Source organism: Lissotriton vulgaris, chromosome 9 (genome assembly GCF_964263255.1).
Source record: "Lissotriton vulgaris chromosome 9, aLisVul1.2, whole genome shotgun sequence".
In the NCBI taxonomy this organism is placed as follows: domain Eukaryota; kingdom Metazoa; phylum Chordata; class Amphibia; order Caudata; family Salamandridae; genus Lissotriton; species Lissotriton vulgaris.
This window is the reverse complement of record NC_141697.1, coordinates 1,045,058,560-1,045,073,167: the sequence shown is the minus strand read 5'-3', so window position 1 is coordinate 1,045,073,167 and position 14,608 is coordinate 1,045,058,560. Positions and strand designations below refer to the sequence as shown.

General features: G+C 44.1%; 1 protein-coding gene across 1 annotated transcript in view; it reads right to left on the bottom strand.

Annotated features, from left to right (window-relative positions):
- Window positions 1-14,608, bottom strand: part of SYN2 (synapsin II) — a 1,078,985-nt gene that overhangs the window by 259,755 nt on the left and 804,622 nt on the right. Inside the window, exon 8 of the mRNA XM_086938961.1 lies at window positions 8,435-8,509. Within this exon, the coding sequence (XP_086795087.1) occupies window positions 8,435-8,509 (75 nt within the window). The remainder of the gene's footprint in view (window positions 1-8,434; window positions 8,510-14,608) is intronic.

Genomic DNA, 14,608 nt, shown 5'->3' with positions numbered 1-14,608 from the left:
TTTGTGCGTCACGCGACGGTGCGCTTGCAGCAGCGGCAGGTGGTGAAACCAGCAGACTTGAGCGAGACCGAATTCCTGTGGCGTGGCGTCGGGGGGATGAGAATCCAACACTTAAGGTGGCTCGTCGAGGATCTCAGGGTGCAGGAAGGGCACAAGTCTCCTGATTGGATTATCTTGCACTTGGGAGGCAACGACATGGTCGACAGAGGACGCTTGGCAGTCAAGGAGGCCCTACTGGAGAGTTTGCCTGGTTGGGGCATATTTTTCCATCAGCTAGGATTGTTTGGTCAGGCATGCTCTCACGCAGGACAAGGGGCCCAGGAGTGCGTGCAAGATCATTGAACGTTTCAGTGAGGAGATTAAATGGTGAACTGGCAAGGTTGTGCTCAGCGAAGGGCCGCTAGCGCTCCATACAACACCGGATGATTTCTGGAGAAGCGATGTACCACCAAGATGGGGTACACTTGTCAAACTTAGGGACGGACACTTTTATAAGAGAACTTTGGTTGTTTATTCTGAACGCAGGTGGGGAGGGTGTCAGACCTGAGGGCCTTGGCCACCCTTGTGGCGGAAAAGAGACCTGCGATCAGTAAACAGTGATTAACACAATGGATGGGAGGCCGCCTGGCGGACTCCATAGGCCAGCACTGAGGGGGGATATGGTAAGCTCTCCGCTGGGAGGAAGGCACCACCGGCTGGGGAGGCTAGGGTGACAGATTTCGAGCCTCCTGGGCGTCCCAGGGCAGCCTGGTGGTCGAGGGGTGGACCCTGGTAATGGCGGACAAGGACCAGAGGTGCGGGCCCACCACTCTAAGGGGCAGACGGCGGCACCTGGCGTAGGATACCCAGTTGCGAGATGCGAGCCAGATAGGGCTCCTCCCTTAGGGCTGGGAACGTGAGAGGAGCAAGAGATGTTTTAAAATGTGATTGTGAATATCAGATATGCATGTTATTTGCTTGTCATGTTTATACAGTGTTGTGATTAAACATGGCCGTTTTACCCCACCTGAATCTCATGGTGATTTCAATGTGGGGATATTGCATGTCTGTGTCAGATTGGTGGGAGGCGGGGGCATAGCTGGAGGGTACGGGTCCTATGACAAGCGCGGAAAATCGGGACGCGCGCACTTAGGACCTGGCGCCTCCGGACCCCGCCCATGGTCATTGGTGGGGTTTGGGCGGCCGGGCGGCCCAATCGTCAGCCGGCCGCCTTTCACTTCCGGGTCGAGGCGGTGATGCGTATCCGGAGTGGTAGGGGGCGGAGATCTTTGGTCTATTTAGGGTCAACTCCCTGTGACCGGGGTCTCTGTTCCCGCTACCACTCCAGGATACCTGACTGCCCCGTAGCCTGCACCGCGATCCAGGACCGGACTTTGAAACTCCCACCCACCTGTCCCTTAGAATAGTGGTTTGGGGGGGCATTGTTGCGGAAAAGAGACCTGCGATCAGTAAACAGTGATTAACACAATGGATAGGAGGCCACCTGGCGGACTCCATAGGCCAGCACTGAGGGGGGATATGGTAAGCTCTCCGCTGGGAGGAAGGCACCACCGGCTGGGGAGGCTAGGGTGACAGATTTCGAGCCTCCTGGGCGTCCCAGGGAAGCCTGGTGGTCGAGGGCTGGGCCCCGGTAATGGCGGACAAGGACCAGAGGTGCAGTCCCACCACTCTAAGGGGCAGGTGCGCGGCACCTGGCGTAGGATACCCAGTTGCGAGATGCGAGCCAGATGGGGCTCCTCCCTTAGGGCTGGGAACATGAGAGGAGCAAGAGATGTTTTAAAATGTGATTGTGAATATCAGATATGCATGTTATTTGCTTGTCATGTTTATACAGTGTTGTGATTAAACATGGCCGTTTTACCTCACCTGAATCTCTTGGTGATTTCAATGTGGGGATATTGCATGTCTGTGTCAGATTGGTGGGAGGCGGGGCATAGCTGGAGGGTACGGGTCCTATTAGTAGGGGGCGATAAATCCTGCCCAGCCGGCAGAGTTTTGCCCACTCCGCGCTCTGCCAACCGACATGTGGCAGAGTTTTTTCCTCATGGGCGGCTCCCCTCTTTAATTTGGCGAGCATGAGCGAGGAAAACAAGTGCTAGAACGCCTCCCGACAAGATTTCTCAAAGCGGGCGGTCACATCAGGTCACTACTATGGTATTGAAAAAGCTGCCGCTCGAGTAGAAAATCTATTTGGTAGGCAGAAAGAAGCAGCACCCTCTGGCACTCTTCGTGGTGCCGTTTGTGCAGATTTTACAGTCTGGGACAAGCTCCTAGCACTGAAAAACATCTAGAGCAGTGTAGCATGTCAAAATCCACTGCTTGAGGAACTCTGCGGAATCTTGCTGAGCTTTTATGCAACTCCGCGGAATTCCAAAGAGTGAAATTCCGTAAGTTTCGTCCATCCCTAGTTAAACCCAGGGCTTCCTGAATCTACTTTTTCTTTGAGCATTGCCTTGGAATTTTCCACTGCCATCATTATCTCTCTTTGGAATGGTTTTGTATCCTCAGTAGATTGCGCTGTCACCAACCCCCTGGCAGAGGGTGGGTCAGTTCTTTCTTGCTGGCACTCTTGTAAAAATGTTTATTTCTCTGTTCAGGTGGTCCTATTGTATCCTGTTGGAGCAGTGCAAATCTTCACTTTTATAGAGAATATACAGTGCCTTCATGAGCAATAGTCACGGGACCCCCTTATGGACCACACTCCAGTATTTAATTTGATATAATAGTACACATAAAGCGGTTCACTACAACATGCCTAGATACCTAGCCAAGAAACTTAAGCTATCAGGAGGTAACAGAACAACTAGAAGCGCAAAAGAGTTGCTATTGCGACCAGCCTTTTTCCACAAGATAAAGACCTACAACCGAGCATTCTCCGGAGCTGCCCCCAGAATCTGGAACTCACTCCCTCCAAACATCAGGAAGTTTCAAAATACAGTAACATTCAAACGAGAACTGAAGAGCCACTTGATGAGTAAATACCCTACATAGAGAAACCCACGGATTACTGGGATGATCATTTACGCTAACAGAGGGTTGTCCTCTTCATGAAAAATTGGAAGATCAATATCTGATAATTGACTGTTGCCATGTTCAAGCCGAGGCTAGACACATTACTGCTACCTCATATACTTGTGAACTTATAACTATATCTCACAGACAAAACTATATAACCTCTACCTCACTTTATTTATTTATCCATATTATCCTTGATATGCACTGGAATGCCTTATAACCCTACCTCACCGAGCTTGGTTTGTTACCATGACACAAGCCAAGCCTTGCTCGCCATCTAATGCTAATTGCACAGACATTAGGAATATATATCTAATCACGTCCATACAGTATATTGCCTTCTACCTCATATCTATTTTGTTGTTATTACTGCTATTATAATTTCTATGTGTAATTCTTTCCTTGTTATTACTGCTATTATAATTTCTATATGTAATTCTTTCCTTGTTAAGCGCTCTGATACCCACGGGTCTTGTCCGCGCTATACAAAACACTATAAATAAAATAAATAAAATAAAATAATTTAATTTTATGTCTCACTTCGAGCATCAATAAAAGGTCTCCCTCGGTTAAGGCCAATCGCCCTGTCGCATTCAGCACATAGTCTGGGATCAGTCAGAGTCAGTTATCGATTGTGTTTCACCAATCTCATATCTGATTCTTCATAACAATTCGTATCTTCTAATATTTGCTCAGAAATAACACACTTTTGTGGTCCATCCAGATCTGATGCCACCTACCAAGGTGTCCAGGGCCTTACGTGTTTGGTACTCTCACCCCTTTTTCACACACTGCGACCTGTGAGCTGCCCAGAAACTGAGACCTCCCCACACCACCACTCTTCATGCGTGTGCACCTGAGCTACACAATCCCTGTGCTCTTTTGTATCTCCTCCTGCTAATCTTGAGTCCAATCAGCCTCTTATGATGCTGCCCTAAGGTGCCCACTTGCCAGCTTCATTCCCTGTTGGTCGTGACCTGCAACAACTACCAGTTTTAGGATTTGTTTTCAAGCAGGATGTGCTGTTTGGAGCTCCGATGCACTCTGCCATCTTTGCCCATAGCTGGCCAAGAGACCAGTTTACTTCCATGTTAATCACAGTGCATTTGTTATAGGGACTATGTAACGCAGCATTATAGAAACAACAATATGGTATCTTAAAAAAAACACATTACACAAAATTACACAAATGATAGGTTACGCCTATCATACACCTCTTATCGGCACCTGTTTTCCTATCCCCACATGTAAATTCCCACTATATATATTGCATATAGTAGAATGGCCAAATATATAGAATTTAAACTAAACCCACATCATTGTGTTGGTGTGTGTGTGTCGGTGTATTGTGTGTCAGAATGTTCATACCACACACGTTTGGATTGTACTTATCCGTCACACTTCAATTGCATATGATTTAGTTATTAATAAAGAGTTTAGGCGGCGTGTTTAAACTGCAGTTTTTTCAAGACATAAGTCTCACTTACACCTGGGACATGTTCACTGACATCATTTCCTAGCCTGTAAATTTCCCTTGCTTTTCCTGCCCAAGTGATGCAATCCTGGACAGGGAGTGAGGATATGGTTCTATCCCGGCTCTTTTGTTGACTTTGGATATGATGCAATTTTTGCAGGTGTACATTTTATGACTGTTAATGGCCGACAATAACAGGTCATATTTTTTCAAACTGATAAACAAAGGCTCGTGGATCTAAAAACGTAAACGTTCTGCATTTCAAATGCCAACAGTGGTGCTTTCATGATTCTAGTTCTTGGCGAAAGAAAACATTTTTGTGAGGGGATGAAAACTAAATGTGTTAGCAAAATTAATTCTTCTCTAAGATAAATAATTGGTGCCTTTCATTTTTTTTATTTGCGTGCCAAAATACGGATGAACTACTGGATTTTTTCTTTTCGCAACATAATATGTGGTGCACTAGAACGTTTTGATTCATATAACTTCCTGGCAAATAAAGGCAGTTTAACAGAGTCCAAGAAACACACTTCTGTTTATTCCTTTCGGAAGAACAGTTGCCTCGTGAGAAGAATTTGTCATAAGTTTTACTGCGCCAAAAACAAGTGACTAACTGCTGAGTCTTATAACTGAAATAACCCAGCGAGGTGTGAAAGTCCACACGACATGTCGTGTTGCGTGCGAAATGCATTTATTTTAATCAAACGCTATGGTATCAGCGTTGATAGGGGAAACTATTTATATACGGCATTGCTGTAACACCACCGATAGCAAATAACATGCCTCACGCCTTACCATTTCGTCACCAGGAAGTGCTTGCAGCACACGCAATTCTCACCAGTTCATTATTTCTCACTATTGCCAACACGAGTTTTCTGTGATATGGGATTATTGCACGGAGCAGGTTTTAAAAACAGTCCATAGAAAATGAATACTGGGGGGAGATATGTACAATGAAGTGGCGGAGCGTGCGGTTAGCCTCCTTGGCTTAATGACACGCCTGCCACTTCGGAAACGCAAGGCTGCCCCATATTTACAAGAATGTGGTGCAGCCTTGCGTTTCCCCCTATGATGGCGCTAAGTTTAACAACTTAGCGCCAACGCAGGCACCCTTGCACCAGAGTGCAAGGGTGTCTGTGTGCAGGGCAGGGCCGGACTGGCTACCGGGCAGTTGTGTGTGCTGCCGAGCTAGGGGCTAATTTCTCTGTGGTGGGGTCTTATTTCGTTGATGGGGATCAAAGAAATTAGCCCCCAGCACGGCAGCACACACAACTGCCCGGTAGCCAGTCCGGCCGTGGTGCAGGGGAGGATTGGTTATGTGTAGGAAGGTGTCCCTCCTGCACATAAACAATCCTAAAATGCAATTTTGTAACTTTCATGTGTGCTGCTTCGTGCAGCACACATGAAAGGTATAATACGGCATTGTGAAAAAGATTTGTTCATGCACAGGAAGGGACACCTTCCTGTACATAAACAAACCATGGCATTTTGCTTTTTCCTTGTGTGCTGCATAGGGCAGCACAAATGGAAAAAGCAAAAACGAGGAGAAATAATTAATTTCTCCTACTTTCGCCAACTTAAACCAGGATTTTCCTGGTCTTAATTTTGGCGCTGTCAACTATGTACGCCATTCTTGTACATAGGGTGCAGCGTCAAATACAAAGGGTGTGGCGGTGGAACGCCCACCACAACACCCTCTGCACACCCCTTTTACGCTAAGTTAGCGCGGAAGGGTGCCTTATGTACAAGGCAGCTTTAAGCCACTTTAAGTGGCTGCTGCCTTGTACATAAGGCAAGGCCCCTATCACCACGGGAACATCACAAAAAGTGACGTTCCCGTGGCGATAGGGGCTTGTACATATGCCCCTGGCTTCTTTAATTTATGAGAGATCACCATATATTTTATATAGATATGCACTTTGAGATATTTATTTCTGATGAGCAATATCTTCACCAGTATGGTTCTGTATAACAAATATCACACAATGGCTCCAGCTGGAAACACTGCATACAAAAATATAGTTGAAAGATTTCTCCATCGGAAATGATTCCTTTATATGAAATTGTCAGTAATATTGTAACACAACACGTTTTTTTTGTTTTCCTGTGGGAAAATGTATTTGCAATATATCATTAGTTACTTCATAACAGCAAATGTGGTGGCAATAGTGGCTAACAACTATATCCAAGATCAGTCTGAGTACAAACTAGTGATTTTCAATAGGAAAACACTTCTTTTTACTTAAAGCACAAAGTTCTATTTCAATTCGGCTTTATTGTCTTAAGAAATCATCTTTAAAAATTCAGGGTGCTATAATTAAATTTTATCACAGACAAGTGCCTCAAACCTGGTCCAATGAGAAAGAGGCGGTGATTTTCGTGATAGGTGTTTAAGAAGTTGGATAAGCATCCTTTGCACTTTTGTGTTTTCGGCACATATGATGACATTGAAATCACAATGACAAGAGCAGGTGTGCACCTTTTTATCAATTCAATTTCAGGGTACATAAACTGATTCAGAAGGATTGTTCTATGTGCAGATGTGTTTACTCCTGTCTGAGACATGAATTACTCTTTTATTTCAATTCTTGAGAAATCAAGCGTTTTCTGTGAGTAGTTTTGTCTTGCTCAAGATTTACTTGGGAGTTCGCTTCCTCCTAATTCACGTGATGATAAGCATTTAATTATAAGGAGGAGATATACTGTATTGGAAGGGTGTGAAGGTTTGTTTTGGCTTGGTAAGGTAGACAATGTCTGTATATGGAGTCACATGCTTGTCAGGCTTGGGTTGGGACGATAGACGAGGAGGTAATACACTGATTTGCTTATCAGCTGGGTAAGATTGATTTGTTACGCACGCCTTCATTTCAATCCAGCACAAAGAAAAGAAAAGAAAAGCCTAATTTGCATTACGGGGTACACTATTTCACATTTGTGTGGCTAACTGCAAATTCTGATTACCACACCTTAAAATGGGTGATAATGCACTAATTGCATGTATTTTCACCCATTCTGAGAAGAGCAAACTCAGAATATGTGATGACTTCCTGCAGAAATTTTGCCAGGTTTTTCATGGTAAACGTTTTGTTGGCAAACAATGCAGGTTTCAGTAATTCCTACAAAACCGTTCATTCCAAATCATATTCAAACTCCTGTTTGAGATTTGCACATGGGTCACAGTCATTCAGTGCATCTTGCATAATCCGAGGTCTACAAGTCTAAATAAGCATATACTCATATAGGTCATGCACTTTTAACAAATTACTAATATTACTTGCTATCATGGCTTTTTTTTTAATCAACAATGTTTTATTTAGGTATGAAAAATCACAAATTGACAATGTATCCTATATAAAAAGAATGTTGAAAGATCCATGAGCAGATACCAAAATCAGAGCGTAGCGATCAAAATTAGAAACGCTGGGATGAGGTGAGCAACGGAGAGTGAGGAAGAGCTATCACCACCAAATGAAAACGCCTGATATCTCATCCAGAGTCCATAAAACTTTTCAAAATTTCGATAAAGCCTCTAACCATATAACAAAATTTCTCAGCGAGCATGCACCAGTCCATGATGAAACTTAAACCGTCAATGGTCTCAGCACACCCCAATCTCCTGGTTAGATCACATTGTACCCCAATTCCTACGTCACAAAATAGCTTAGTATACTTTACGGTTGTGATTGCATCCCATATCCTTAACATTATGGAATGAGCTCTATTGTCCAAATTAATCATGGTCAGACATCCTAAAACCTCATCCAAGAGTAGGCATAGTTTGGGCGTTCTTCAAACCATGTTGGAATAGCCCCCGCCCCCCAACTATACCCATCCACTTACTGCTTTCCTTATCCTTATTTTTTGACTTACTAGTTTTTATTGCTGGAAAATCTTGATTTCCACACCATAAATACCCCGTAAATGGCACATTCATTTCTGACTTACTTGTCCGACATCGCGATCTGCTCAAGCATTGCAGAGCCAGTGTTGGTCTTCCAGTTTCCAGAAATTGAAGTTCTCCTGATAGAGAGAAAAAAGAAAAAGAAATGGCTTTCTAAATTACATTATTATTTGAATTTAAAGGGGGGCATGGAAGACAGGGAAGTTCTTATGAATAAAATACACATTGTTGTATCGTACAATATGGTAACATGAAAAAAAGTATATATAAATGATCAACAGGTGATTGCTAGTAGGTTGTTATAGTTAGGCTCTAGTTTCCATGTGAAAAGTGTTTTTAATAAAAAATTTTCTTTAGTTTTATATAGCACGAACTAGGCCCGAGACATCGGGTATCAGAGCACTTTGCACGAGCACCAGTTTCCTTATAGATGGACACATTCATTTTTGTTAGGCACGGGGAGATTAAGTGATCTGCCTTGAATCACAGGTTTCAAGTAATCCGTCAAGCGAGGACAGAAAAAAAGGGGGGTAAAAAAAGTGTACCTAAATTAATTCTCCTAGGAATTTTAGACAGGAATACAGCCCGAATCACTGAATGGAATTACACCACATTTGGCAGAAAGCTAGATCTTGGTCCAGAAAGTGTGCTTTTTATGACTTGTTGTAAATCCATCAATGAGTTTTCGGGATATTAAATAAATTCCCAATTTTTCTACCTAGCGCAATTAAGCCTTTGCAAATACGTTGCAATGTGTCACAAATGCATGCACACACAGGAATGCTGTGATTGGGTGGCCACAACCTGTGTAGAAAGTTGCAGCCGCCGGTTTACATAATGGGACATTCTCCGAGGGGGTTCATAGTAACGTATGAAAGTAATATAAGGGGCCAGGGTAGAGGTACCCTGACCCCGTGGGTGGAGGTCTTTGAAGAAGACATAAATAAATCTGTTTTTTTCCCTCATGTGCTCAGCATGGCCCCATGTAACATTAGGACGTATTCGTGGATATAGCTGCAAAAAGGAAAAAAATATATTCAGATACACACTCAACCACTATTGCACTCATTCAGAGACCCACTCACACTGTTTTTCCCACTCAAATACCCACTCCTAGACTCACTCACTCACTTAAAGACCCAGAGACTTACGCACCCACTGACAAACCCACTCAGGCACTCATGCACCCACTCCCCCACCACTCAGACACTCACACGCCCACTTATACACTCACATACCCACTGACAGACCCACTCACAGACACACAGACACTCACACACCCACTCACAGATCCGTTTTGCCACTTGTGCACCCACTTACAGACCCACTCAGACTCACACACCCACTCCCACACCCACTAAGTAATTCCCACACCCCCTCAGAGATACACGAAGAGACTTGTGTGCATCCTCACAGACCCACTGAGAAACATGTGCATCTAGTCACAGACCCACTTAGACACACATGCACTCACTCACAGATCCACTCAGAGATTTACACACCCATGCAGAGACCCACTCAGACACTCAAGCACTCACTGAGACACATTAGGCACTCACACACCCACTCCCAGACCCAACAAGAGACTCACACACCCACTCACAGCCCACTCAGACACCTACTCACAGGCCTACTCACATACTTATGAACGTACTCACAGACCCACTCAGACACTCATGCACCCACTCACAGACCCACTCAGAGACGTATGCACCCACTCAGACACTCATGCATCCATTCAGGCACTCATGCACCCACTCACAGACCCACTTATTGACTTAGACATTCCCATACCCATTCATGACCTATTCAGAAACTCATGCACCCACTCACAAACCCACTCCGGCACCCACTCAGAGACTCACGCACCAACTCACAGATGCACTCAGACAAAAAAGCACACTCTTACTGACCCACACTGATACAACTATTCACACACCCACTTATTTACCCATACAGCCACTAACACCGCCACTTACCAATACAACCATGCACACACCCACAGAACAACTTGTATTCCCATTCACACATCCCCATGTGTGAATGGGAATGACCACTCACTCACACACCCACTCACTCACCCCTACAGCCACTCAAACAGACAGTCACTCTCCAATACAGCTACTCACACCCATTCATTTACATATATACATACAAACAGCTACTCACTCACCCATAGAGCCATTCACACAACCACTGCCTCACCCATTCAGCCTCTCACACAGCCAGTAACTCACCAATAAAGCCAGTCAGACACCGACTCACTCTCCAATACAGCCCCTCACCCACACATACAGCCACTCAGACACCCACTCACACACTGATACAGTCACACAGCCACCCAGATGAGCAATGTTAGAAATTTTATGACATATTAGTAGTTCAGAAAGAATAGCAATTTAACTTATGCTGTAGCTAAATATATATATATATATATATATATATATATATATATATATATATATATATATATATATATATATATACAGAAATGTTTACAAAACACATTCACTGTATGATATCAGCGATGTCATGAGTGATACCACTGACCATGTCATGAGTGACATAATATGTGAGGTCATAAGCTGTGCATTGTGTGGGCATAATTTATAGTTAGCTCAGGTAACTATAACTGCTGAATTTCAGTGGTTTTGTACAAGTGAAATCTGAGCCTAATTGTATTGTTCCTTTGACCTTTGATTTTTCCAGTGAATATATATATATGTAAATATATATATATATATATAGCGTGACTTTCGAAATAAACCTTCACCAGCTGTACCTTTCTGAGTGCCTGTGATACTTACTACGGTAAAACTTTGCAATTCATTAATTTTACTCGGCGGTGGGGGCTGCCGTGACTGACACGCCACCTGACTACGGGAACTGGATCCCAGGAACCAACCCTCTTGCAGGACTCATATATATATAACATATACGACATGAATCCAAGTCACAAATTGCGGACACGGACCGAATTTCGTGCTGAAGTTACTTTATTCTTCCAATGCCGATACGAGTTTCAGCTCTTGCGAGCCTTGTTCACTCAACATGGGATTACATTTTCTCAGTGTTTTTAAAGTGACAGTGCAACGTAAATCAACCCCACGTGATCAACAGTACAATGAATATTGACAAGTTACTACTAAAGATAAGTGCCATTCTATTAATTACATATGCCTTCTTGCAAGTTGTTTACCAAGGGTGGGAGCCATTTCCTACGGAATCGTAATCAGCCCCTAAGTCTGTTTACTTGTTTTTTCTGGATAAAATACACTCTGCAATGTCCCATGTTTCTTAATTAGCCTAACATTTTTATTTTTAAATCAGAGCTTTGGTGTATATGACATGGTTTTAAATTGAAGATTTGTGCATTTGAATCAGCCTGTTAAAACTCATACATATCTGTTAAGGCTTTGGGTGCACCCTAATAAACAGAAGTTTGTTGCAAGTTTATGGATCTGGTTCATCAAAGATGTATACCCATGGCCTGGAGGTTGGTTAGAGCTGCTGAAATAAAAAGGTGGAAGACGGAAGTGACACAATAGGCTGAGCATTAGCGCTCAATATTGTGTGTGGCGACAAATCAGAGATTAGGCAGAGTAAATGTGGCCCAGGTTAGGGGGTCAGTTGGTGATAGAGTTTTTTAGGATTAATAGTAACAGTAATAAACTACTACAGCTGCACTCATAACTCACCCTAAGAATGACAAACGGTATCAGCCGACTCTTAGGGTTTGATTACGATGACGGTAGTGTGGTCTTGTTGGAGGTGGTCGGACTGCTGCGGTCTGGTTGGAAGCAGTATGTCTGACCGCTGGATTATGATGCATGCCTCCTGTACTCCGACTGACCACTGAAAGACCACCGACTCCGACAGACTTTCTCCAACCGCCGAGATGGCCATGGAAGAACACTATCCATAGTGCAATACAGGGATCTCGTACCGCCATCTGGATTGGGATGTGTGTTTCTGATGACCTGACCATGTCAGTGTGACTTCTTGCCACGAGTCATCGTAAACTATGGATTCGGGGTGCATACTCACCCAAATCAGCTTCTTCCCCACAGTCTCCGGTGTGGATCCCTTCCTCCAGGTCCCCCCTTTACTTCAGCAGCTGAACCCAGAAGAGTTCAACCTTCGAGCACCGGAATGCAGGTAAGTCTGTCGCTGGTATGTATCCGCATTGACTGGACAGTGCACAGATCGCCACACTCCAGCAATGGATACATGGTGCACAAGGCATATCACCACATGTCATGCATGTGTGTACATATCACATTTTTCCTGTGATTTTGCTCGCACTTACCGCAACATATTCGGGGGTATGTGCACCGCTGTAGAGGAGGCTGCCGCGGTAGCAGCAGTTGCATCGTAATCAGGTGGGGGGAATTTTCCCGGCCTCGGCGGTCAGAATCGGATCGCAGCCATCGAACAGTCGGTCGACCAGCGTCTTAATCAGGCCCTTAGTGTTGACTGCACTCTATAAAGTAGGTTGTACTACCTTTCATTGTGGGCTGCCCTTTAACAAATATGCACAAAGCCGACTAAGACTCAGCTACATCTAGCTGGCCTCACTCAGCAGACAATGTGTTTAAAATGCGCCTCTTGTTTTATTATAGCAAATTCCTTTTGTTTGGGAGATGGTCAATGAGAAATGCCTGAAGGCTGCTTACCCAAGCAACCCAATGGCTGAAAGGGACTAACCCCAAGACCCCTATGCATATTTGGGATGAAATAAACTCTGGAACTCGGCCAAGGCTGCATGAATATCTGTTTTGGGAGGCGATGCCAGGCTGTCTTAACAAACAAGCTGCAAACAAACGCAGCTCCTTAAAAAACTAAAAACACCGATCACATTTTATCCACTCAGTGAAACCTACAGTTTAAATGGATGGATGTTCTTTTTCTAAGCTCTATTACCATTGTATATGTGAAAAACGCACGTAATTTATCCACCCAAAAAGATCTAATATGCCGTTTCATTTCTAGCGTGATTATATTAATGTTATTTGTTGCTTTTGGGATGCTTTCGGGCATGCTAAGATATACTAACAATTTCTAACAGAAAGGCCTATTCTGCACGCTTTTCCTCTATAACATTACTGATTTATCACAAGCAAAATCATTTAACTTCACAGTTATCTTTTTTTAACTCAACAATATTTCCCAATAGTATATTCATACTCAAGAGTCGTGGCATGCTCTATAACCCTTGCAGCTGTCTCCAAGGGCACGGGGACCCCAGCTAATATTTGGGACTAAACAGGTCTCGTGTCTCTCAGGGCACAGTAAGGAGATAGGTTCAAGAAAAGAGCTAAACCATCCAGAATTTTGTTTTTAAACAACGACTAAACCTGGATGAGGGGTATTTGCAGGGCTCGAGTCGGGGTACCACGCGGGTGGACGGCGTCCCCCCACCTACTTTATCAGCAGCTCCATAACTGGAGCAAATGGAGCCACACATTCACTCTTTGGCCTCTCTGGGGCGAGATCAGAGCACATTCAGAATGCTGCTCACGTGCTGGCTTTTCTGATGCACTCGCATCTAATGAGTGAGTGAGGGGAGGCAATGAGTCTGATGGTGCAAGCCACCTTTCGTGACGTCACTTCCTGCCGTGCCGTCGGCGTCCCCCCACTTCTTTTTTTAGGACTCGTGCCCTGGGTATTTGTGCTCCTTCTTATAAATGTATGCATATCTTTATCAGACTCCATGGCCCACTTTGACAGCCGAACTTGACATTAACATGCAAATTGCTGTCACCCACTGCGTCCGACTCTCCCAACACCCAGTGATTGACAGGTGAGCTGCTCAGAAATGTGAATGACAGTGCCAACAAAGCCTGCGGATAATGGGAGCTGCTGCATTGCTCCTCTCCAAGAATGCTACCTGTGGACTGAACCAGAATGTGAATGACAATTCAGCAAAGTGATCACTGTAGGCGGCAGAACCAAAGCCCCTTCATGAAAGTATTTTCATTTATTTGTATTGTAATGTGTTAAAAATCTATAAATCTGCCAAGACCGCTCATACATAATTCTATATGACTTTCAAGAACTATAGCGGGTCAACTAAAGCGGTTTTGTGCCCCAGACCTAAAATTATTTCCCAGTTTCTATTTAAGGGCAGTAGTCATTTGCATGTATTTACGAACTGTAAAATGTTGTGTCATTGATTTCCAATGGAATTTGGAAAATGATTTAAGGAATGTTTGCTT